This window comes from Ornithorhynchus anatinus, chromosome 1, assembly GCF_004115215.2.
Source record: "Ornithorhynchus anatinus isolate Pmale09 chromosome 1, mOrnAna1.pri.v4, whole genome shotgun sequence".
Taxonomy (NCBI): domain Eukaryota; kingdom Metazoa; phylum Chordata; class Mammalia; order Monotremata; family Ornithorhynchidae; genus Ornithorhynchus; species Ornithorhynchus anatinus.
In genome coordinates, this window is record NC_041728.1 from 68,044,866 (window position 1) to 68,072,011 (window position 27,146).

At 47.1% G+C, this 27,146-nt stretch overlaps 1 protein-coding gene across 1 annotated transcript in view; it reads right to left on the minus strand.

The window, feature by feature from the left end:
- The window catches only part of ARHGEF33 (Rho guanine nucleotide exchange factor 33), a 116,673-nt gene that overhangs the window by 72,294 nt on the left and 17,233 nt on the right, over window positions 1-27,146 (minus strand). The window contains exon 2 of the mRNA XM_039912234.1: window positions 19,274-19,323. Coding sequence (XP_039768168.1) covers window positions 19,274-19,309 — 36 coding nt within the window. The 5' untranslated portion in view covers window positions 19,310-19,323. The remainder of the gene's footprint in view (window positions 1-19,273; window positions 19,324-27,146) is intronic.

Here is a 27,146-nt window from a genome sequence, read left to right on the forward strand (position 1 = left end):
GCTTCTGACCTGGAACGCCTTCCTTCCTCATATCCGACAGACAATTACTCTCCCCGCTTTCAAAGCCTTACTGAAGGTGCATCTCTTCCAAAAGGACTTCCCTGATTAAGCCCTCTTTTCCTTTTCAACTCCCTTCTGCATCGCCCTGACTTGCTCCCTTTATTCATCCCCCCCTCTCAGCCCCACAGCACTTAGGTACATATCTGTAATTTATTTATTTATATTAATGTCTGTCTCCCCCTCTAGACACTAGGCTTGTTGTGGGCAGGGAATGTGTCTGTTATATTGTACTCTCCCAAGCATTTAGTAGTGTTCTGCACACAGTAAGCGCTCAATAAATGATTGACTGATAAATGACACTGTTTGACTGATTGATGTGAGAGGGAGTGGAAGCCCTCAGCTGAAGGTGGCTGTTTGGCCTGGATCTGTGGCCCCTGGAAATCACTCATCCCCGTGGAAAGAATGGTGAGGCCTAGCAGTGTAGGAGGGTGATTTCCTGCAAATGACTTGGTCATCTTCCTTTGTGGTGTGAGACTCAGTTTGGCAGGCCTCTCCTCACTCTCCCTCCCCTCACCCCACACACAGTCTCCCTGAGGAGCTGCCAGGGCTCTTAGCTCTGAGGTAAAACAAAGACTTCCAGATTCACTTTACCGGTTTGTGCCTATGGCATTCAAGGAGGGATGGCAGCTCCTTAGAATTGGTGTCCAACAGGTCAACCTTCACCCTTATGCCTTTTTGGACAGGGAGGGTAGCCCACCTGGCCCATTGCCCCAGCACCTATAGGGGTTCCCATCTGCCTCATCGGGTTCCAGGTCAGGACCGGAATCTCCTCTCACCCCCAGAGTCTGTGAGGCGAGTCATCACCTATCCACATCAGTTCTAGGCCTCTCCAAGAACCCGGAAGTTGTTCCAGGGATGGGGTGGGAGTCAAGAGGAGCCTGGAGCCCCCGAGGTGGCCGTTCCAACCTCATGGGAGCCCGTTCCAACCTCAAGGGAGCCCTCAGCCACATCGTCAAGCATCAGTGACTCTGGCTCAGCTGATCCACCCAAGGTGAAAGTCAGAGTTGCTGCCTCTTGGGTGATAATGGAGACAGTGAAGGAGGAGATGGCGTGGGAGCCTACGGTAAGTACCTTCTCCCCTTCCTCTCCCCTTCCCTCTTATTCCCCTTTCCCTTTCCCCTCTCCTTTTTCCTCTTTCTCACCCTGCTCCTTCAACACCAGCCCTAAACGAGCAGCAGGCATCCCCACTTGCACTCAGCAGGCTCTGACATCCATCACATATAATGCAGCTATACACTAGTGCTCTGTTCACAGTAAGCACTCAATAAGATTGACTGATTGATTGAAATATGACAGATTGTTAAACCAATATACGGGCACATCTCTCAGATGCATGTGCTCAGTCTCTCCCCACTCCAGTCCATACTGCCTGGATTGTTTTTCTACAGAAATGTTCAGTCCCTGTTGCCCCACTTCACAAGAGCCTTCAGTGACTGCCCCTCCAGCTCTACATCAAACAGAAACTCGTTATCAGCTTTAAAATCACTCAATCACCTTGCCTTCCTGATTTCCTACCACTCACCCAGTCCACACACTTCACTCCCCAAATGCTAACCTTCTCACTGTACCTCGATCTGGTCTATCTCGCTGATGACCTCTTGCCCACATCCTGTCTCTGGCCCGGAATGCCCTCCCTCTTCAAATCTGATAGACAATCATTCTCCCCACCTTTAAAACTTTATTAAAGCTTCCTCCAAGAAGCCTTCCTGGATTTGGCTCTCATTTCCTCTTCTCCCGCTCTCTTCTGCATTGCACTTTAATTTGCTCCCTTTACTTAGCCCTCACTCAGCCCCATGACACCTTTGTATGACAGGCAGCGTGGTCTAGTGGATAGAGCACAGACCCGGGGTCAGAATGATCGGGGTTCTAATCGCAGCTCCACTACTTGTCTGCTGTGTGGCCTTGGGCAAGTCACTTCACTTCTCTGTGCCTCAGTTCCCTCATCTGTAAAATGGGGACTAAAACTATGAGCCCTATGTGGGACCTGGACAGTGTCCAACCCTATTATACCCTGCCAGCACTTAGTACAGAGTTTGGCACATAGTAAGCACTTAACAAATACCCCAGTTTATGTATCTTTCTGTAATTTATTTATTTATATTAACGTCTGTCTCCCCTTGTAGACTGAAAGCTTTTTGTGGGCAGGGAATGTAATGAATGTAATGTAACTCTACGTTGTCCTGTCCCAAGCACTTAGTACAATACACTGTAAATACCATTGACTGATTGCAGGGAAGGTGAGGAGTGAGGACTTTGAAGATAAGTGGAACATTCCGAGCACCATAGAGGCTGGAAAACTTCCATCAGCCCTCAGGTGGTTGGCTGGAATCAACAGGTCTGTTCTTTGAATCCCCTCTCTTTCTGCATGAACTGCAAGCTAGTCCAGGACCGCCAAACCCCTGAGGCAAACGGACAGGAGGAAGGCAGGGGAAGCAGCCTGGCACAGTGGCTAGAGCCCAGGCCTGGGAGTCAGGTGGTCACGGGTTCTAATCCCAGCTCTGCCACTTGTCTGCTGTGTGGCCTTGGGTAAGTCACTTCACTTCTGGGGGTCTCAGTTCCCTCATCTGGAAAATGGGGATTGAGATTGTGAGCCCCACGTGGGACAGGGACTGGTTCCACCCCGATTTGCTTCTTCCCCAGCACTTAATACAGTGCATGACACATGGTAAGTGCTTAATAAATACCATAAAAAAACCCGGAGGCAGAGAGTTCCCCTCAGCTACATTGCTTCCACAGGGAAGGCCTGAGCCAATCCAAATTGGTGCCTCTGGCACTGTCAGCATAGCTCTGGGAATTCTAGACTGTCCCTCACTCTAGACTGTAAGCCCCTTGTGGGCAGGGAATGTGACTGTTTATTGCTGTATTGTACTCTCCCAAGCGCTTAGTACAGTGTCCGTACACAATAATCACTCAATAAATAAGAATGAATGAATTCTGTCAACCAAGGCACACCCTCTTGGGTTACACCGCTCACAGCTAAGAGGCCCTATTTCTTGTCTTTCCCAAGATCATCAGGATCTCCCTTAACCTGGGTTTGGACGAGCTCCTTAAAGCACAGCAGCATGGCCTTGTGGAGAGGACTGAGGCCTCGGAGTAACAGGACCTGGATTCTAATCCCGGCTCCGCCACCTGTTTGCTGGGCAAGTCAGTTCACTTCTCTAGGCCTTAGTTCCTCCATCTGCAAAATGAAGATTCAGTACCTGTTCTCCCTCCTACTTAAACTGTGAGCCCCGTGTGGAACCTGATGATCTTGTATCTGCCTCAGTACTAAATACGGTGCCTGATACAGAGTAAGCGCTTAACAAATACCATTAGACTTGGGTTCTAATGCAGGCTCCACCACTTTCATTTATTCAATCGCATTTGAGCACTTACTATGTGCAGAACACTGTACTAAGGGCTTGGGAAAGTATAACAATAAAGAGAGACAATTCCCACTCACAGTGAGCTCAATTTAGAAGGGGGGAGACAGACATCAAATAAACAGACATCAATATAAATAAATAAAATGACAGATATATACATGTGTTGTAGGGGTGGGGAGAGGGGAGAGGAGCAAAGGGAACAAGGCAGGGTGATGCAGAAGGGAGTGGGAGATGAGGAAAGTGGGGCTTAGTCAGGGAAGGCCTCTTGGAGGAGATGTGCCTTCAGGAAGGCTTTGAAGGGGGGGAGAGTAATAGCGAGGCAGATTTGAGGAGGGAGGGCATCCCAGGACAGAGGTAGGATGTGGGCCAGGGGTCTATGGCGAGATAGGCGAGATGGAAGCACAGTGAGAAAGTTTGATTTTAGTAGGGCTCTGAAGATGGAGAGAGTGATGGTGAGGGAGAGGGAGTTCCAGACCAGAAGGAGGACTTAGATGAGGGGTTGGCAGAGCACCAGAGGAGCGAAGTGTGCAGGTTGCATTGTAGAAGGAGAGAAGCAAGGTGAGGTAGGAGGAGGCAAGGTGAAGGAGTGCTTTAGAGCCAATGGTGAGGAGTTTCTGTTTGATACAGAGGTAGATAGGCAACCGCAGGAGATTTTTGAGGAGGGGAGTGGCATGTCCTACATGTTTCTACAGAAAGATGACCCGGGCAGCGGAGTAAAGTATGGATTGGAGTAGGGAAAGGCAGGAGGTTGAGAGGTCAGCAAGGAGGCTGATGCAGTAACCTAGGGAGATAGGATGAGTGACTGTATTAATGTGGTAGCAGGTTGGATGGAGAGGAAATTGCAGATTTTAGCGATGTTGTGATGGTGAGACTGAGAATTTTGTGATGAATTGGATATGTCTGCTATGTGACCTTGAACAAGTCACCTCACTTCTTGGTGCCTCGGTTCCCTCATCTGTAAAATAGGGATAAGACTTGTGAGCCCCATGTGGGACATGGACTGTGTTCAACTGATTAGCTTGTATCTACCTCAGTGCTAAGTACATTGTCTGGCACAAAGTAAGTGCTTGGCCGACTTGTTCATTCCAAGCGCTTAGTACAGTGCTCTGCACATAGTAAGTGCTCAATAAATACTATTGAATGAATGAAAGTGCTTAACCAATACCATTAAAAGAAAAAAAAGATCATTAGCACACTGGACAAATTTCCATGGCCCCTTAGCCCCCGGCCAGGACTTCATTCACTCATTCATTCAATCATATTTATTGAGTGCTTACTGTGTGCAAAGCACTGGGGAGAGTGCACCAGAACAATCAACAGACAAATTTACTGCCCACAATGAGGTCACAGTGTGGAGTCTAGACTTCCTAAAATATGTAATTGGTCCAGGTTCTGAAGAGCCCATCTGCCACGGAAACCTTAACCCCCACCCCTTCGAAGTCAGCACCTCAAAGCCAAGCCCATACACTCTTCCAATAAATAATAATTATGGCCATGTTAAGTACTTACTATGTGCAAAGCACTGTTCTCAGCACTTGGGAGGATACAAGGTGATCAAGTTGTCCACGTGAGGCTCACAGTCTTAATCCCCATTTTACAGATGAGGTAACTGAGGCACAGAGAAGTTAAGTGACTTGCCCATAGTCAGCTGACAAGCGGCTGAACCAGGATTTGAACCCATGACCTCTGACTGCCAACTCCGTGCTCTTTCCAGTGAGCCACGCTGCTTCTCTTCATCAATTGAGATGGGTGGAGGGAAAGGAAGTTGACCAGTCATACTTTCACCCACTTCAACTAGTGATTTATTGCACTAGGTAGGACAGCCAGGATTTTTAGTGTTCCAGCCGACATCTGAAAAGCCTTGGGGGAGATGAAATCGGGTCCCACTTTTGGCCATAGTGATAAAGAGGAACCGTAACCCCTGGATTTAATGAATCAATCAATCTGTGATATTTATTGAGCACTTATTGTGCTCAGAGCACTGTACTAAGTACTTGGGAGAGTACAGTGTAACAGCAAGCTCTCACATTCCCTGCCCACAATGAGCCTACAAGTCGAGAGGGGGAAACAGTCATGATATAAATAAATACATTACAGACATGTAAATAAGTGTTGTGGGTCTGGGAGGGGGGAATGAATAAAGGGAGCAAGTCAGGGTGACTCAGAAGCGAGTGGGAAAAGAGGAAATGAGGGCTTAGTCAGGGAAGGCCTCTTGGAGGAGATGTGCCTTCAATAAGGCTTTGAAGGGAAGGAGAATAATTGTTGGATTTGAGGAGGGAGGGCATTCCAGGCCAGAGGCAGGACGTGGGCGAGGGGTCGGTGGTGAGATAGACGAGATCAAGGAACACTGAGGTTAGCATTAGAGAAGTGACATATGTGGGCTGGGTTGGAGGAGGAGAATAGCGAGGTGAAGTAGGAAGGGGCAAAGTGATTGAGTGCTTTAAAGCCAATGGTGAGGGGTTTCTGTCTGGCATAGTTGATCCCACAGAGTTGGTAGGCACGTTCCCTGCCCACAACGGGCTTAGAGTCTAGAAGGGGAGTCAGACATTCATCTAAAGGAATAAATTAAAGATATGTACATAGGTGAATTCCAAGTACTAAAAGGGTACAGATCCAAGTGCGTAGATGATGCAATAAGAAACTGATCGGGGACTGGTCTTACTGGAACAACTGCTTTTGCTATTGAAATCCTTAACCAAAGAGTTCCAGGTGTGTGTCTGTGCATAGCACCTACTCATTAGGAGGAGTTCAGCAGCCAAGATGATGTAGATGATGTAGATAACAGTGGCAACCAACTGTTAAGGCAACCTTGGGATGCATTCGCGTGACCCCCTAAGAATGCTCCTACCCCGGCAAGAAATGGCAGTGGACCTGGTGTTGGAAACTCAGCGTCTGATTTCAAAAGTGACTGGAAATGGGCCATGGAGAGAGAGAGAAAAAAGCTAACTCGCCGTCGCTGTTGGTGGAGGTGCCAGAGAAGAAGAAGAATAGGACCCCTTCTTCCATTCCTCCTCCCCCTTGGCATTTTCAGTTCTGTTTCCACTGGGCAGGGGTGGTGACAGTGACAGTGATGCTGGTTGAAGGGGCAGAGAGAATACAGTAGTCACAGGGCACCCCCTTCTCCCTCTTTACTTCCTCTGTCTCCTAACCTTTTGATTTCTCTCTCCACCTTTTCGTCAGAGGTATTTGTTAAGCACTTACACTTGCACTCAGGGTGGCACCTGGAAACTTCCCAGGCCTCTAACAGTCTCGGCTAAGGGAGGGAGAGTCAAGAAGAGCCCTACCCATTCCATTCCGAGCTTGGGCAGTGGCTAGCGAGTGGAAGGCAATCTGCTACAAGTCAAAAGTCAACCGTGCTGGGCAGCAGCGGCACGGGAGAGAGTCGAGGGCGGAGACTCGAGTTTATTGTGCGGAAGGTGGCAATGGTAAGCCACTTCTGGATTTTGACCAAGAAAACTCTATGGATCCACTACCAGAACGATTGCAGATGGAGAGCGGGGCCTTCTGGGAGAGATGTGTTCATGGTATCGCTACGGGTAGGAAATGACACCATAAGACAGTGTGCAAGGCTCTGTACTAAGTGCTGGGGTGGATACAAGCTAATCAGCCTGGACACAGTCCCTGTCCCTCAAGGACCTCACAGTCTTAATCCCCATTTTACAGATGAGATAATTGAGGCACAGAGAAGCTAAGTGAGTTGTCCAAGGTCACACAGCAGACAGGTGACAGAGCCCCAATTAGAACTCAGGTCCTCTGACTTTTAGGCCCGTGATCTTTCTGCTAGGCCACGCTGCTTCCTCTCTGCCCCTTCTGCCCCCTGTGCTCTGAAGACCCTACCTACTTTTGACATCCCTCCCCCACTCATAGCCATCCACAACTCTTCCAAGCCACTTCCCTCCAGCTAGCCCCACTATCCTAGTCTACTGCTGGCTTTTTTTATGGTATTTGCTAAGCACTCCTTATATGCCAGGCACTGTACTAAGTGCTAGGGTCAGTACAAACTAATCACTTTGGACACAGTCCATGTTCCAACTGGGGTCCACAGTTTTAATCCCCATCTTACAGATGAGGTGCCTGAGGGACAGATAATAATGATAATAATAATAATAATGGTATTTGTTTAGTGCTTACTATGTGCCACACACTGTTCTAAGCCCTGGAGTAGATACAAGGTTATCGGGTTGTCCCACGTGGGGGGTCACAGTCTTAAATACCAATCGTTATTATTAATCCTCATTTTACAGAAGAAGTAACAGACACACAGAGAAGTGAAGTGGCTTGCCCAAAGTCACCCAGCTGACAAGTGGCAGAGCTGGGATTAGAACCCATGACCTCTGACTCCCACCATTACCTCTGACTCCCAAACCCAGGCTTTTAGTTAGGTAACTAGCCCCAGGTCAGACAGCAGGCAAGAGGTGGAGTCAGGAGTGAAACCCAGGTCCTTGTGACTCCCAGGCCCATGCTTTAGGCGGCTTCTAAGGCTTCCCTAGGTATTAATCAAAATGGTGCCTCCAGGTCTCAGAGGGGGCATCCCCAAATGCTCTACACAGAAGAGGGTACAGGGTGCCTTGGGGATCTTTGCCTTTTTATTTTCTCATTATCAGCCACCAGGATAAGTCCCCAACTTAGTGTTCCACACTGACATGGCCCTGTAGCTAGAGGGAGGGAGGACAGAACGTGAAGAGCCTCAGCACTGCCCTTTTGCGGGATCAGTCTGTCACCTCAGGCCCTGAAAGACACCTGCTTCCTTCCTTCCTCCCCTCCGTCTTCTCTCCTAAACACAAAGCAGTGTCTGCATCTCCTGTCACCCTCGCTCACCTCCCCACCTCCAACCCAAAACACAGCCCCCTATTAGTAGAAAAATAAGCCTCCAGCACCAAATAGAAAGGGCAATGTGGGAAATGAGCCCATTGCTAGAAAGGGAAAGGGAGCAATCAGGGTGACGCAGAAGCGAGTGGAAGAGGAAAGGAGAGCTTAGTCAGGGAAGGCCTCTTGGAGGAGACGTGCCTTCAATAAGGCTTTGAAGGGGGCGGGGGAGTCATTGTCTGTTGCATATGAAGAGGGAAGGTGTTCCTGGCCAGCGGCAAGACAAGAGTAAGAGACTGGTGACAAGATAGATGGTATTGAGGGAGAGTGAATAGATTGGCATTAGAGGAGCGAAGTGTGTGGGGCTGGGTTATAGTGGGAGAGCAGTGAGGTAAGGTAGAAGGGAGCAAGGTGATTGAGCGCTCTAACGCTGATGGTAAGGAGTTTCTTTTTGAAGCGGAGGTTGATGGGCAACAGTTGGAGGTTCTTGAGGAGTGGGGAAACATGAACTGAATGTTTCTGTAGAAAAATGATTCGGCTTAAGAGTGAGGCTTAGACTGGAGTCCAGTAGGCAGGGAAGTCAGCAAGGAGGCTGATACGACAATCAAGGTGGGATAAGATAAGTAAATGGATTAATGTGGCAGCGGTTTGGATGGAGAGGAAAAGGTGAATTTTAGCACTGTTGAAAAAGTTGAACTGACAGGATTTCGTGACAGAGTGAATATGTGCGTTGAATGCGAGAAGTGAGCTGAGGATAACGCCAAGGTTACGGGCTTGTGAGACAGGAATTAAGGGATTGAACCCCGCATGGGAAAGGGACTGTGTCCAACCTGAATTGCTTGTAGCTATCCCGGCGCTTAGTACAGTGCCTGGCACATAGTAAGAACTTAACAAATACCCTCATTATTTGTGTTGCTGTCTGTGACGTTGAGAAATTTAGGGGGAGCATAGGATTTGGTTGGGAAGATGAAGAGTTGTTTTGTATATGTTAATTTTGAGGTGACAGGAGGACATCCAAGTAGAGATGTCTTGAAGGCAGGAGGAAATGTGAGCCTGGAGAGAGGGAGAGAGATCAGAACTGAAGATATAGATTTGGGAATCATCCGCATAGACGCTGTAGCTGAAGAAGCCATGGGAGTTAAGGGGTGGGAGGCAGAGTTGGAGCCCGTGAAAGAGACTGAGAATGAGCAGCCAGAGAGATAAGAGGAGAACCAGGAGAGGACACTGTCAGTGAAGCCAAGTTTGGACAGTGTTTCCAGGAGAAGTGGGTGGTTGACCGTGTCGAAGGCAGCTGACAGGTTGAGGAAGGTTAGGTTGGAGTAGAGGCCATTGCATTTGACAAGAAAGAGATCACTGGGGACCTTCAAGAGGGTGGTGGTGAAGTGAAGGGGATGGAAGTCAGATTGAAGGGGGTCAAGGAGAGAAGTGAAGGAGAGAAACAGGAGGCAGTGGATGTAGACCACTCACTAAAGAAGTTTGGAGAGAAATGGTAGAGGGGAGATGGGGCAATAACTAGAGGGAGCCGGGGGTCAAAGGAGGATTTTTTCAGGATATGGGAGACATGAGCATGTTTGAAGACAGTAGTGACTTCCAGTTGATGATGCAATGAGGAGAGGATGAAGGGAGGGGGCAAGTGCTTTGATAAAGTGTGAAGGGATGGGGTCGGCTGCATAGGTGGAGGGGGTGGCTTTTGAGAGAAGGCAGGAGGAGATCTCTTCTTGAAATACTGCTGGCAAAAATGAGAGAGTTGAAGAAGGGGCAGGAGGATGAAGTAACTGGAGAAGAGCAGGGGAGGTTTTAAGGAGATCACGCCTGATGTTTTCTATTTTCTCAATAAAATAGGTGGCCAGGTCATTAGGGGCAAGAAATGGGGAGGCTCTAACATTTGGAACAACTGGCCAGGGCAGTGGGCATGGGAATCAATAAGGGTGAAGATATAATGTTGCTGGGCAGAGGAGAGGACAGAGTTAAAGCACGCAAGGATGAACGTGCAGTGGTTGAGGTCGGCCTGATATCTAGATTTCTTTCAGCAGCCCTCTGCGGCTAATGCAAAGGAAAGAAGGAGATCATTTGTGGAGATGATCCGGGGCTGTGGGTTGGTGGTATGAGATTGACGAAGGGATAGAATTCATTCATTCATTCAATAGTATTTATTGAGCACTTACTATGTGCAGAGCACTGTACTAAGCGCTTGGGATGAACAAGTCGGCAACAGATAGCGACAGTCCCTGCCGTTTGACGGGCTTACGGTCTAATCGGGGGAGACGGACAGACAAGAACAATGGCAATAAATAGAGTCAAGGGGAAGAACATCTCGTAAAAACAATGGCAACTAAATAGAATCGAGGCGATGTACAATTCATTAACAAAATAAATAGGGTAACGAAAATATATACAGTTGAGCGGACGAGTACAGTGCTGTGGGGATGGGAAGGGAGAGGTGGAGGAGCAGGGGGAAAAGGGGAAAAAGAGGGTTAAGCTGCGGAGAGGTAAAGGGGGGATGGCAGAGGGAGTAGAGGGAGAAGAGGAGCTCAGTCTGGGAACGCCTCTTGGAGGAGGTGAGTTTTAAGTAGGGTTTTGAAGAGGGAAAGAGAATCGGTTTGGCGGAGGTGAGGAGGGAGGGCGTTCCGGGACCGCGGGAGGACGTGACCCGGGGGTCGACGGCGGGATGGGCAAGACCGAGGGACGGCGAGGAGGTGGGCGGCGGAGGAGCGGAGTGTGCGGGGTGGGCGGTAGAAAGAGAGAAGGGAGGAGAGGTAGGAAGGGGCAAGGTGATGGAGAGCCTCGAAGCCTAGAGTGAGGAGTTTTTGTTTGGAGCGGAGGTCGATAGGCAACCACTGGAGTTGTTTAAGAAGGGGAGTGACAGGCCCAGATCGTTTCTGCGGGAAGATGAGCCGGGCAGCGGAGTGAAGAATAGACCGGAGCGGGGCGAGAGAGGAGGAAGGGAGGTCAGAGAGAAGGCCGACACAGTAGTCTAGCCGGGATATAACGAGAGCCCGTAATAGTAAGGTAGCCGTCTGGGTGGAGAGGAAAGGGCGGATCTTGGCGATATTGTAGAGGTGAAACCGGCAGTTCTCGGTAACGGATAGGATGCGTGGGGTGAACGAGAGAGACGAGTCAAGGATGACACCGAGATTGCGGGCCCGAGAGACGGGAAGGATGGTCGTGCCATCCACGGTGATAGAGAAGTCTGGGAGAGGCCCGGGTTTGGGAGGGAAGATGAGGAGATGATAGAAGAGAGAGTGAGTTCAGTAGAGTGAGTGTTCAGTAGAGACGGTGATGTTCAGGTTAGCAATTTGGTCATCAAGGGAAGGTCATTTGGGTATGGAGGCTACATGGGGCGGGATGACTTGAGAGATGACTTGGATGGCGTCAAAAGATCAGAGGTGTCTGTGGGGGAACAACAGGTTTGTGGAGAGGAGGTGTGTTGGAGAGAAGGCAGGTGAGGAGGTTGTGGTCAGATAGGTGAGGGAAGTGGTCATACAGAGACTAGATTTGATGAGATCGAGTTTGTCTCCAGGTTGGTGAGTGGGTGAACTGGGGTGGATGAGGAGATCTGTGGATTTGAGAAGTGATCGAAAGCTGGCAGCAGAAGGGCCTTCAGGAACATCTATGTGGATATTGAAGTCCTTAGGGATCAGTGTAGGAATAGAGAACGAGAGAAGGAATGTAAGACAGGTTTCAAAATGGTTAAAAAAGTTGGGGGGGTGGGCAGTAGCTGACCATGACTAGTATCTGAAGTCGGTGGTAAAGGTGGATGATATGGGCTTTGAAGGAAGGGAAAGAGAGGGATGGGGAAGGTGAAATGGTGCGAGAGCGGCATTGGGGAGCGAGAAGGAAACAGACTCCTTCCCCTTTCCCAGTGAGTCTGGGGGAGTGGAAGAAGATGAGGCCCCCTCTAGAGAGAGCAGCATTAGGGCAAGGCTTATTCATGGTGGTAGCCTCCATCCGAGCATTTCACAGAGAGCGATTAAGGTTCCAGAAACCCAGTCTCTCTGGGACTGGTAGTGAGAGATGAAAGGAAAGAGAGAGGAAAGAGAAACGACTAGAGGGAGAAAGCAGAGGGTTACAGGAGAGGAGAAAAAGTGCCATGCCCAGTCCTGTTCAGTTTCTAATCCCAGCTCTGCCACATGGCTACTGGCTGATCTTGAACAGCTCACTTCACTTCTCTGGGGTTCTTCAGATGTAAAATGGGGATTAAATACCCATTCTTCCTCCCTCTTGGATGGTAAGCCCCATGTGGAAGAGGGATTGTGTCTACCAACTCTGTCGTATTGTACTCTCCCAGGTGTTTAGTACAGTGCTCTGTACACAGTAAGCACTCAACAAATCTAATTGAGCGAAGCAGTATGGTTTAGTGGAAAGAGCCCGGGCTTGGGAGTAAGAGGTCGTAGGTTCTAATCCTGCCTCCGCCACTTGTCAGCTGTGTGACTTTGGGCAAGCCACTTCACTTCTCTGGGCCTCAGTTACCTCAACTGGAAAATGGGGATGAAGCCTGTGAGCCCCTCGTAGGACAACCTGATTACCGCGTATCAACCCGAGGGCTGAAAACAGTGCTTGACACATAGTAAGTGCTTAACAAATACCATCATTATTATTATAGACTGATCTGAGGAGCATGTATTTAGTGATTAATACAGGGTTTGGTATATAGTAACTAAATACCATATTATTGTTAATATTTCTACTACTACTGTTTTATTCTAAACAGCCATATTGGAGGTTGTGGCAAAGTACCTGAGCAGTGGGGTTAGAATATGCTTCCAATCTTCCTGGAAATTCTTCCAAGTCAATAGATTATGAACATCTCATCCAAAATCCTAGAGTCAGTCATTCAAGAGTTCTACAATAACAACAATAACAATAATAATAATTGTGGTATATGTGAAGCTCTTACCACGTGCCAAGCACTGTACAAAGCACTGGGATGGATACAAGCAAATTGGGTTGGACACAGTCCCTGTCCCATGTGGGGCTCAGTCTCAATCTCCATTTTACAGATGAGGTGACTGAGGCCCAGAGAGGTGAAGTGACTTGCCCAAGGTCACACAGCAGATTTATGGTGGAGCTGGGATTAGAACCCAGGACCTTCTGTCTCCCAGGCCTGTGATCTATTCACTATGTCATGCTGCTTCTATATGGACCCCAGAAGCAGACACCCAAAAGACTAGTGGTTCACTACAAATCACTTTGCCAAGTCAAACAGGCACTATGGACTAATGACAAATCTGAAGAATACTGAGTTAATGCACCATGGAAACCCAACACACAACAAATTTCTTCATTAGCGTAACTGAGCTAATTCACAGAAGCACGGCCTTAGAAGTCAGTAGGATCCGGTTCTAATCCCGGATCTGCCACTTGTCTCCTGTGTCACTTAACTTCTCGGTACCTCAGTTACCTTATCTGTAAAATGGGGATTAAGACTGTGGTCCCCTTGTAGGACATGGACTGTGTTCAACCTGATTAGCTTGTATCTACCCCAGCGCTTAGTACAGTGCCTGGCACATAGTAAGCCCTTAACAAGTACATTCCAAGCGCTTACTACAGTGCTCTGCACATAGTAAGCGCTCAATAAATACTGTTGAATGAATGAAAAAAAAAGGTTATTGAGGCAAACCCACTGGCCAATGATACCAAAGAAGGAATTTTTAAAAATCAAACCCAGAAGGCCAGCACATCCTCTGAAAAACTGGCAGAGAGCATGTGGTGGCCATATTGTATTTGGACCAGACCAAAATGAAGGTCTACAGAGCTATATAGTATTGACCAACTTTTTCTGTGTTTATGAAACCCAGATCCACCCCCGCCAGATGCCACATCTATAAATGTCAGCCATAGGCAATAGTCAACACTGTGACAAAGGAGGAACACAAATAACAAAGTCAGTCTTCTATTGTTGAAATTCAACTCCCCGTAATGCAACTTCCCCAGATGAAACAGGAGAGCTTGGATGCCCGTAGGATACTTGCCATGAGGTGACCTGAAATGGAGTGACCAAAAAATAGCTCGGGAGGGGGGAAGGAAAGGGCAGAGAAAACATTTTAAGGATGAGGTAAAATGAGGACTTAGATAACACAGGATCACAACTGAATGCTGGGAAATGACTGTGGTAGACAGACCGAAGCCCCAAATCTGGCTTATCATAGCTCTCCCTGTCTTCAAAGTCCTTCTGAGACCCCCATCTCCTCCAGGAAGCCTTCCCTCATTCATTCATTCAATAGTATTTATTGAGCGCTTACTATGTGCAGAGCACTGTACTAAGCGCTTGGAATGTACAATTCGGCAACAGATAGAGACAATTCCTGTCCAATGACAGGCTCCCTGATCAATTCCTAATCTCCTCACTTTATATCCCCCAGTGGCCACTTCAGCCCTTCTGTCCCCCATAACCGCTAGTTACCACAGCACCCACCCACAGTTACTTAAGTACACTCCTCATGTACTCTATAATTAATTTAAATGTCTGTCTCCCCAACTAGACTGTAAGCTTATATTTTGAAGGATTACATTTTCTAACTCTACCAAGCACCTAATGCAATCCACTGCCCACAATAGGAGTTCAGTAAATGCTACTGACCGATGGAAGAGAATATGGCGACCGTCTTTGTGTGTGCACGATGAGGTCAGGATTGTGGTCCTACACTGAGCATTTCAGCCACCCAGGGACCCAGATGTGAATTTCACCACCAACAGCATTATCTTCCAGTATAAGAGATGACTATTTGTGTTATGGAAATCATGGTGTTTGTTCAGAGAGGTCCAGCCCCATGCCACTCAGCTACATATCTGTAATTTTATTTATTTATATTAATGTCTGTCTCCCCCTCTAGACTGTAAGCTCACTTTGGGAAGGGAATATGTCTGTTATACTGTTCTATGGTACTCTCCCAATCGCCTGGAAGTGGGAGGCCCCAGATACTAGTCCCAGCTCTGCCACCTGTCTACTGGGTGGCTTTGGGCAGACACTTTACCTCCCCATGCCTCAGTGTTCCCATCTGTAAAATGGGGACAATGATCTCTGAACCTCACAGGGGTAAATTAAAATAATGTCAGGTGCTTTAATAATAAAAGCACTAGATAGAACTCAGGCCCCTCTAGATTGTAAGCTTGTTTTGGGCAGGGAACGTGTCTACCAGCTCTGATGTTCCATTCCCTCCCAAGCGCTCAGTACAATGCTCCGCATACAGTGAGTGCACAATAAATACCATCGACTGATTCGCTTTGGAATTACACCGAACTCTAACGTGGAGATGAGCATCTCGAAGGCCTTTACGAACCACCCTCTCTAAACCTCCCAACTGCTGCCTTAAACATAGCTTTATCTTGTCGGCCAGAAAACAGAGTCACACAACATTTTGTCCCCAGCGGGTCAGCAGGAAAGCGAGTTTGGAATCTCACCTCTTGGGTATCCCTCGGTTCTTTCCATTCAACTTATCACTGTCCAAGCGGGATATGTAGTGAAAGGAAGAGGTCGCTTCTCCTCATTTGTACACTCCAGTTCTTATGGACCCATTTTCTTCAGAGGGTTGAGAGTCTTCACCCCACCCTCTCAGCCCCAAGGCGCGTACGTACATAGCCATAATTTATGTTAATGTCTACCTCCCCCCCTAGACTGTTTGCTCCTTGTACTCTGCACATAGTAAGTGCTCAAAAAAAAAACACTGATTTTTTGATGGCAGCCTCTACATACAGCCATAGTTTGTGTATGTACCAGCTTCTGGTGAGTGTATAGTGGAGCACATTAAGTTTCATCATTTTACTGTTTATGAAGTAAGAAGGTTCCTAATATGGATTTGGGAGACTCTAGACACACTGTAAATTGGATCAAGGATGCAGATAAGGGGCAAGAACTCTGCCAGACCTGGAATTGGGTGAGAGATCACTGAGAGGGTATGACGCCAGCTAGCCTCCACACTCAGGATGGGAAAGAGGAAGCCAGGGGAGTCACTCCATGATGCCCCTCCCTGAGGGAAGTGCGAATACTCGGCCAGAGTTAATCAGAATGAAGGAACTAGGGAGACTAGATAAGGACACCCTCAGCCATCTTGAAGTGAGGGGTTTCAAGACATGTGCCTGGAAAAGCACACACGAGGAAAGTTCATGCTGTGGACTCTGGACAGATACAGGGTGGAGAGTGGGATTGGAGAGGATCCCAGGCAAGGGTTAGGATACCCTATATAGGTTCGGAGCCAAGAATTAGGTCTCTGGAGGAACAAAGTTCCCACCCAAAGGAGAAAAAGGATGTTAAGAGATCCTGCTTCTGAAGGACTTGGAGAGGGTGAGACTAGAAACGGGGATACCCTTAGAGAAGAGGGGGAAAGACTAGAGGTATATTCATTCAACTGTATTGATAGGGAGCCTACTATGTGCAAAGCACTGTACTAAGCACTTACATAAATCCTGAGCCATCTACAGGGAAGTACAGGGGGTCCTTGAGGGGAAACTTTAGCTCTAGGGAATGGCAGTTTATTCTTGTAATTACTTTCATTGTTACTGAATTAAGAGATTATTAAACATAATTGAGAACTCGGAACTTGGTGGCTTGAGGAGAAGCTCCCGGTGTTGGGAAGATAAGGGATGCGTAAAGTCTCAGGAGCAGGAGGGAATGCTTTCTCCATGAGCTTTCTGCAGCCAGTCCTGAAATGAGGTTAACCTCTTTTCTTTTGTGGAGTGGCCTGGGCTGCAGTCAAAGAGTGGTGGTAGCTATGGGGGGGTGCAGGGACTTGGGAAGCACTGAGCAGTGTTTCAAGACATTGTTTGTTGTTGTGTCATACTTTCCCAAACGCTTAGTACAGTGCTCTGCACACCATAAGCACTCAATAAATGCACGTGAATGAATGAATGAACAAACAGGAGAACCAGAGGGCTTTAGGATCCAATGGAGGCTATTCAGCATCAGCCAGCCGGGATGTAGGACTGAGAAGCCCCGGTAACGTCCCAGAGAGGTGCTTTAGGATCCAACGGAGGCTATTCAGCATCGGCCGGCCGGGATGTAGGACTGAGAAGCCCCCGTAATGTGCCAGAGAGGTGTGCGGGATTTTCAGACTGGGATAGGGATCTGAGAGCTGGACCCATGATAGACTTTCAGCTAGCTTCCAGGAAGGAGACTAGCTTTTCCTCTGTAAAAAGATGAAGGATTGAAACTAGAAAAGTTGGGGAGGGGGTGTGGTGAGGGGCTCCCTCTTTGACAATAGGTCAGACGGTTAACTTCTAGGCAATAAATGGAATGGTAAAGGAAGACCGGAAACCAACAACACAGATAACCTTTCATGAGCAGGCTGCCAAGAAAGCTTTCATCAGGTTTTGTGTGGGACTGATATTGTGACCTTGTCAATAGGTCAGACAGTTAACTTCCAGGCAAAAATGGACTGGGAGAGGAAGACCAGAAACCAGTGACACGGATAATCTCGCGAGGGTAGCCGCAGGCTGCCGTGACAGCTTTCGTGAGTGACAGATGTCATGACTTGAGAACAGGGTCTGACTATCCCAGGGGACAGAATGGCATCTGTCCCGGGATTCCAGAATTAGCTACATTATTTTTCATTTTTCCAGAGGTGGAATGAGGACTGCACACTCTGACACTTCCCCCAGTGATTTTACACGGTTCATCCCTGGTCCCTGCAAGACCCATTTTGGGATTTCCTCCCAGTGGTCAAGAGTTCACCTTGTCTGCTGTACAGAGGCAGCATAAGATACCCTCCATATGCAAAGAGACTAAAGGATATATTTGACAATAAGGACTTTAACAATAATAAGAATAATAATGATGACCTGTTGAGGGCAATAACTTCTTTTAAATTTGTAGTTAAATGCGGTTATCGAAGTATACCACCACCAATCTGAAAGGCTTGTAGTGAGGGGTAACCTCACTTAACTTCATTGGAAATTAAAACTATTTCCATGACTAAAAAGGGCCTCTGTTTGCCATCTACTAGGGAAGCAGCATGGCCTAGTGGAATAAGCACAGGCCTGGGAGTCAGAGGGCCTGGGTTCTAATCCAGCTCCACCACTTACTGCTCTGTGACCTTGGACAAGTCGCTTAACTTCTCTGAGCCTCAGGTTCCTCATCTGTAAAATGGGGATTAAATACCGGTTCCCCTCCTACTTAGACTGCGAGCCTTGTGTGCAACAGGGACTTAGTCCAACCTGATCATCTCGTATCTATTCCAGAGTTTAGTACAGTGTTTGCCACACATTAAGCGTTTTACAAATACACTATTATTATTATCACTATTACCTTTAATTTGTGTATGTACTATTAGTGGATATTGCCTTTCAAATTGTAAGTGGCAGTTAATTCTCAGAAAAAGGAGAAAGTCATTGAGATTGTGTCCTCCTACCCAGCCTCTGATGGTCAGTGTACAGCAAAATGAAAAACAGCATGGCCTAGTGGAAAGAGCATGAGCCTGGGAGTCAGAGGACCTGGGTTCTAATCCCAACTTCGCCATTTGTCTGCTGAGCAACCTTGGGCAAGTCACTTAACTTCTCCAGGCTTCAGTTACCTCATCTTTAAATTGGAGATTTAGTCCCTGGCCAATCCCTCCATCTTCCAACTTAGATTGTGAGCCATATGTGGGACAGAGACTGTATCCAACTCGATCACCTTGTTTCTACCCCAGTGCTTAGAACAGTTCTTGATACATAGTAAGTGCTTAATGCACACCAAAAAAGAAGTGGAGAAGCAGCGTGGCTCAGTGGAAAGAGCACGGGCTTTGGAGTCAGGGCTCATGAGTTCAAATCCCAGCTCTGCCACTTGTCGGCTGTGTGACTGTGGGCAAGTCACTTAACTTCTCTGTGCCTCAGTTCCCTCATCTGTAAAATGGGGATTAAGACTGTGAGCCCCATGTGGGACAACCTGATTCCCCTATGTCTACCCCAGCGCTTAGAACAGTGCTCGGCACATAGTAAGCGCTTAACAAATACCAACATTATTATTATTATTATAAAAAAATTGTCCCATCAACTGGCTGGAGGAGGGGCTTGGATACTCAAGAGTTAACTGCATTTGAATTCACTCAAGACACGCAGCTCATCTTTACCTGGTAAATCTGTGTAGAAGTGTTACTCACTGGCATATTTTCATTCTCTCCTGTGGGAATAAAGAACGTTGGTCAATTAAAATGACTCATATGACTAGCTCTCTTCACATGCATATATTTGGATCAGGGTGACTTTCAGGACCGTTCGTTCAGTTCTGATATCTCTCTTTGGAGACTTCCAAGTACGGAATACCGTGTCTTTTGTAGAACCAACCGAGGCCGGTTCACTACACAAGGGTTCCCAAATAGAGAACTGGGGCCTAGGTGAATTAGACTCAACAAGGAGAAAATCTAGGCAATTTGAGCACTCGGAAATTCCAGGCAAACCTAGATGTGATCATTTTGGGCATATCTCCACTCCTGTTTCTCAACAGGACTTGGGTCTAGAAAAAATAATTCGAAAAAAAAGTGGACGCATTTTTGTGAGTCGTGAGTAGATCTCCTTGATTTTGAGTGACCTCAGCCAATTTTCCCGTGATTCTCCACCCCTGAATTTCCAGGTGGATATTTGGGACTAAATTCTCCAGGAGGTAATGCAGCTAGGACAAACTGACTCGCTGACAGCATAAAGCACCACGAGCCCTGGTTCATGGTCAATCCCCCTAGAATCATTGATTGGGGGAAGGGAAGTGGGGGAAATGCTGACAGAGACCCTCACCATCAGACCCTCACCAACTACTCTATGCAGCTTCTAGAATGTCTAAGCTCCCGAGTCTTCAGTGGCCTAGACTGACTCAGAGAGTCCTTTTTATCACACTTCTGGGCCACTCTGAGCATCAGTCCAAACACAATGGCTAGTTACTCCCAAAAGGGAAGCAGAATGGCCTAGTGCCACTTGTCCCGTCGGCTGTGTGACCTTCGCCAATTCACTTAACTTCTCTGTGCCTCAGTTTCTTCATCTGTAAAATGGGGATTAAGACTGTGAGCTCCATGTGGGACATTGTGTCCAACCTGATTAGCTTGTATCTACCCCAGCTCAGTTCAGTGCTTGGCACATAGTGAGCACTTAACTTGCCTGCTGTGTGATCTTAAGTCACTTAACTTCTCGGGGTCTCGGTTACCTCATCTGTAAAATGGGGATTAAGACTATGAGCCCCTTATAGGACATGGACTGTGTCCAACATAATTATCATAGGTCTATCGCCGCGCTTAGTACAGTACCTGGCACATGGTAAGCACAAAACAATACCATTAAAAAAAAAGGAAGTTTTGGAACTCCCTCGATGGCCTGCCATGGCTGAACCAGCTGCAGCCCTATGAGTTTCCTTTGTTCAAATCTATATTGGACTCCTCTAGACAGGAAGCTCAATGTGGGTAGGGAACGTGTCTACCAACTCTATATACTGTCCTTTCCTAAATGCTTAGTACAGTGCTCTGCACACAGTAAGCGCTCAATAAATGATTGACTAATTGGACTCAGTGCAATGAGTAGATTGTACCCAAAAGAAACAGTTCAACAGTTTACAATAAAGATGAAATTTCTTGACAGTAAATTCCACTACAGTAAAAAACTCGCTAATGAAGCCATTTTCGAGTCAAGGACAACGTAGATTTCTTTCCAATGAAGTACTCATATTGTTCTTCATATCCTTAGTTCTGCAGCAGATAATCCCAGTAAACTACTTTTCCAAATCTTTCGGGAACGTGAGTTCTCCCTCATCTGTAAAATGGGTATTAACTGTGAGCCTCACGTGGGACAACCTGATGACCCTGTATCTCCTCCAGCGCTTAGAACAGTGCTCTGCACATAGTAAGCGCTTAACAAATACCAACATTATTATTATTAAGTCCAAAAGTCTACCATTCTCCTCACCTTCAAGACCCTCCTAAAATCACATCTCCTTCAAGAGGCCATCCTTGACTAAGCCCACATTTCCCCTGCCCACTCTCCCCTCTGGTTCACCGCTTGGCTGTGTATCCCGTTAACTCTTCAATATTCACCCCAGCCCCACAGCGCTTATGTACTTATCCTTATACTCTTTTTGCCTCTCTGCAACCTATTTGAAGTCTGCCTCCCCTCTCCCCCTCTACTCTGTAAGCTCCTTGCAGTCAGCGATCGTATCTACCAACTTTATTGTATTGTACTTTCCCAAAGACCTACTACAGTGCTCAGTACATCGTAAGCGCTCAATAAATACCACTTATTAACTTTTCCAGTTGATCTAAGGTGCCACCACCTGAAGTGACATTTCACTTCAGCACTGGAGTTGTGTCTGGATTACAATGTAGCCTCCTGGTGTTGGCCAGGCTGGTAAGTGGAATAGATTATTGTCATTATTATTAGTAGTAGTGGTAGTATATATTTATATACAATATATTTTATATTATAATGATAAGTGCTGTAGTAGACTTAAGATAATAATAATGATGGTATTTGTTAAGCGCTATGTGTCAAGCACTGCCGGACACAGTCCCTCTCCCAAATGGGGCTCCCAGGCTAATAATAATAATATTCGTATTTGTTAAGCGCTTACTATGTGCAGAGCACTGTTCTAAGCGCTGGGGGAGATACAGGGTAATCAGGTCGTCCCATGTGAGGCTCATACTTAATCCCCATTTTACAGATGAGGTAACTGAGGCACAGAGAAGTGAAGTGACTTGCTCACAGTCGCACAGCTGACAAGTGTGAAGCTAAGGGGGAGGGAGAACACATATTGAGTCCCTACTTCACAGATGGAGAAACTGAGGCTCAGATCAGCTAAGTGACCTGCCGAAGGTCACACAAGAGACAAGTAGCAGAGTCAGATCTACAAGCCTCCTCGTCCTGGGCTGTTTTCTCTGGGCCACGCTGCTTCCGTCATTCATGCAGTCATATTTATTGAGCACTTACTGTGTAAGGAGCACTGTACTAAGTGGTTGGGAGAGCACAGTGTAACAATAAACAGACATATTCCCTGTCCACAATGAGCATACAGTCTGGTGGGAGCACTGAGGAGAAGAGAGCATTTCTGGGGCCTAGAAGAGAAGTTTGGCTCTGAAGAGAAGGAGTGGGAGATGGAAGGGAGGAATGAGATGTGGCTGGCAGGAAGGGTTGGAGGTGAGGGAGCCATCTTAGGATAGGGAGGAGTCCCTGGACTCTGTTATTCCCCGCTAATGATCTGCCTGGGCACTTAGTTGCAAGTGGGTTCTACAGTTGCTCTTTCGACTGGCAGGACGATGGCATCCTGTTTGCTCCACCATTGTCGGTGGTCATGGGGTTCTCAGCCACACACGATTAGTGCTTTGATCAAATAAATTTGCATTCCCAAATCCTGGGGCAGTTTGGGGCTTTCTGGGAGGTTCAGTTCAGGCCTGGGGGAAGTGAGGCGTCAGATAGAGTAGGGGAGTCTGCTTAGGACCACGCAGCGTGGCCTAGTGGATAGAGCACGGGCCCGGGAGTCAGAAGGACCGGGATTCTTATCTCGGCTCTGCCACTTGTCTGCTGGGTGTCCTGGCGCAAGTCCCTGGGCCTCGGTTACCTCAATTGCAAAATGGGGGGTAAGATTGTGAGCTCTCTGGGCAAAATGGACTGTGCCCAACCTAATTAGCTTGTATCTATCCCAGCACTCAGTACAGTGCCTGGTACACAGTCAGTGCTTAACTATCATTTATTAAAAAAAAAAAGAGCTTAAAGGTAATTTGGGGAATCTCTTCTCATCCTCCACTTTCCCACCATAAAGGGCTTCAATGAAGTCAGAGGAATAAAGTTGTTTTTTTTGAAAATGGTACTCGTTAAGTGCTTACTATGTGCCAGTACTAAGCACCAGGGCAGATAAAAGATAATCAGATTGGACACAGTCCCTATCCCACCTGGGGCTCACGGTTTAAAATCAGAAGGAGGAGGATTTAATCCCCATTTTAAAAATGAGGTATCTGAGGCCCAGAGAAGTTAAGTGATTTGCCTGAAGTCACACAGCAGACAAGTTGCAGAAATGGAATTAAAACCCAGAACGTGTGGCTCCCAGGTCCATGCTCTTTCAATGAGCCCATGCTATTCTTCCTCCTTTTTGCAGTACCAGAAAATGGTACTTGTCTTGTTCTACCTAGAGCAATAACTCTAGACCATCCATCTAGATATTTCAAAGCACTTGGCTGACATCACCAAGGGAGATTATTACCTATCTGGTTTACTGGTAAAGATACTCCGGCCCAGAACAGCGAGGCCCAGTGGATCGATCCCAGACCTGGGAGTCAGAAGGACCTGGGTTCTAATCCTGCCTCCACTGCTATTCTGCTGTGTGACCTTGGGCAAATCACTTCTCTTTTCTGTGCTCAGTTCCCTTATCTGTAAAATGGGGATTAAGACTGAGCCATATGTGGGTCATGGACTGTGCCCAACCAGATTCCCTTGCATCTACTCGGTGTTTAGTCCATTGCCTGGTACATAGTAAATGCTTAAATACCACACAAGCAAAAATAAGCAATTTGGTGGCCCACCCTCAGAGAAGGAGAAGTGAGGGAAAGGGAGTCAGTCAGTCAATCATATTTACTGAACATTTACCGTGTGCACAGCACTGTAGTAAATGCTTGGGAGAGTACAATACAATGATAAACTGACACATTCCCTGTCCCCAACAAGCTAGAAGGATAAGGTAAAGAAGCTATGATGAACACACAATTGGGTCAGTGGTAGAGCCAGGAGAGGAAAACGGGTGCCTCTTGACAGGAGTCAGAATGGGAGAAGAGGGGAGAATTCTGACCTGGTTTTTTGTTTTTCCAAGTTGCCCGTTCCCTGCCTCCCTCTCCCCGGATCCAGCTAGTGCCTTAGTTTTTCGGGGTCTACTCCTAGATGAGGCCCTGCCAGTTAAAACCAACACTAACTGACAGCAAGAAGATGAAGGGAGGCTCTCTGATAGACCTTGTGCTCCCAACACCCCAGAAAGGGTAATGTCGGGGACGGGGCTCAAAGCAGAGTTCAGGTTAGAACCCTAGGAGAGGAAATCGTGAACTCGGAGCTTATGGGCTGGCATCCCATTCATGACTTGATTTCAAACACAAACTTTTTACCATTGGCTTTAAAGCACTTAATCAGTCCACCCCTTCCTACCTTAGCTCACTGATCTCCTATTACAGCCCAGCCCGCACACTTTCTCCTCTAGTGCCAGCTTGTTCCCTGTACCTCGATCTCATCTATCTCACTTCTGATCCTTTGCCCGCATTCTCCTTCTGGGCTGAAACTCCCTCCTTATACAACAGACCACAACTTCCCTGATCTCCAAAGTCTAATTAAGGTCACATCTCCTCCAAGAGGTCTTCCCCAATTAAGCCCTACTCCCTTTCCCTTCTGCGTCAACAACGCATTACGCTCTGTACCCTTTTAGCACTCGATATTCACCCCACCCTGAGCCCCGCAGCACTTAGGTACGTATCCGTAATTTATTTATTTGACCTCCTTGTTGGCAGGCATCATGTCTATCGACACTGTTGTACTGTATTCAACCAAAGGCTTAGTACCGTGGCCCGCACTCAGCAAGTACTCAATAAATACCACGGATTGATTGACCGGTCTGGGGTTCGGTGTGTGAATTAGACCATTTTGATGGGTTGCGGGGAGGGGGGCAAGTGCTCATTGGGGGGTATAAGTTTCTTTACAAATTCATGTATTCCACTATGACCCAGAGAACTTAAATTGCTGGAAATGTTGGTAAAATGGGAAGAGAGAGGCCTTCCCTGACAAGGCCCTCATTTCCTCTTCTCCAACTGCCATCTGCATCCCCCTTAGACTTGCTCCCTCAGCCCCATAGCACTTATCTACAAAGCAGTGATTTATTTTTATTCATATCGCTCTGTCTCTCCTCTAGACTGTAAGCTCACTGTGGGCAGGGAACGTGACTACCAACTCTGTTATATTGTACTCTCCCAAGAGCCTAGTACAGTGCTCTGCATACAGTAAGTGCTCAATAAATACGACTGAATGATTGGCTGGCACTCAGTTGACACAGATCCACTTCCCGGAACTCAAACCACACTCTAGTCCACAGCAAAGAGGCTTGGAGGTACGTGGGCTCCTCAGAACCAGATCTAGGCCTCTGGGCCTTGGGCAGTCCCTTGAGACCATCAGGTTCAGGAGACTGAGCTGCTTCTGGACTCAGAATGGTGGAGTGCTGGAGGGACTGTCTGGGGAGCAGAACTGAATAATAATAATGATAATTATGGTATTTGTTAAGTGCTTACTATGTGTTAGGCACTGTACTAAGCTCTGGGGTGGATACAAGCAAATCAGATTGGACACAGTCCCTTGTCCCATAAGGGGCTCACAGTCTCAATTCCCATTTTACAGATGAGGGAACTGAGGCCCAGAGAAGTGAAGTGACTTGCCCAAGGTCACCCAGCAGACAAGTGGCCAGCTGGAATTAGAACCAATGACCTTCTGACTCCAAGCCCGTGCTCTATCCACTACGCCATGCTGCTTCTCAATAATAATTGTGGCATTTGTTAAGTGCTTACTGGGTGTCAGGCACTGTACTGAGCTCTGGGGTGGATACAAGCAAATCGGATCAGACACGGTCCCTGTCCCACATGGGGCTCCCAGGCTCAATCCCCATTCATTTTCCAGATGAGGTAACTGAGGCCCAGAGAAGTGAAGTGATTTACCCAAGGTCACATAGCAGATAAGTAGAACCTATGGCCTTTTGACTCCCAGGTCTGTGGTCTACCCACTGTGCCATGCTGCTTCTTGCTGGTACAGTAGTTCTGGGCTGCAAACAGCTCTTTGCTGCCAAAGCCCATCAAGATTTGGTACCCAGGGTCCTACAGAGGCCTAGTTCTCCCCCATCTGCATCCCCTTAAAGCACTACCCCCTAAAATTGACATCCTGACCCGTATGTCCCTAAACCTTGCTTTAGGTCACTCTAATCACAACTCAAACCAGAAACCAGAATTTCATTCGGTTATTGCTACAGGGTCCGCTTGCTATTTTTTTAAATGGAATTTAAGCGCTTACTATGTGCCAGGCACAGTACTAAGCGCTGGTTTAGACATAAGCTAATCAGGTTGGACACAGTCCCTATCCCACGTGGGGCTCGCAGTCTTAATCCCCATTTTACAGATGAGGTAACTGAGGCACAGAAAAGTGAAGTGACTTGCCCAAGGTCCCATAGCAGACGAGTGATGGAGTGGGATTAGAACCCAGGTCCTTCTGACTTCTAGGCCCATCCTCTAGCTGCTATTCTGCTTTTCTTGCTATTCTGACTTCTCTCTCTTCAGCAGTATCTTTGGACTCTAAGAATCCCAGTTTACTTCATGACAGGCTTCCAAGGAATTCCAACCCCACAATAGGAATCTATTTAAACACTCAGGAATTATTGCCTGAATATATCACAAAAATGGAATCTTTTCATAAAATAAAATATTAAAATATTAATATTAATATTTTCCATTAATATGGAATGTACAAAGGAATATCAAGATTTGAGCAAGCCTCCTTATAAAGTCAACTAAAATCTAAATATCTACTCAGGAGCAAAATTTTTACTCTTCAACCTGACCCAGAACACAGACACCCCCCCTCCCTGCACAAACACACAAAACCTTAGAACTTTACATTACTTTCTAATTACTGCTGTGACATAAAATGAAACTTTGGCACTTCTGGGAATACAAAATAATTGAAGACAGACTCGAGTTAATTTCCATTTCAATTTTCCTTATTGAATGGGGCCTAGGTGCCCATTCCTAATTTAGTAAAATGAGAAATTAGGAAGAGGAGGTGAACTCTTGTAATTCCACTTATCTAGGAACACTCTGCCAGGTTTCTGGAAGGAAACAACCAGCCCAATCTTTGGGGTAATGGTTTTGGAGGAAATTAAAAAATAGGGTTTCATTATTCACCACCCAGCCTTACAGCTAAGTATTCTAGCCTTTTACACAAACACGAGTCATCTCTCTGTCTCTA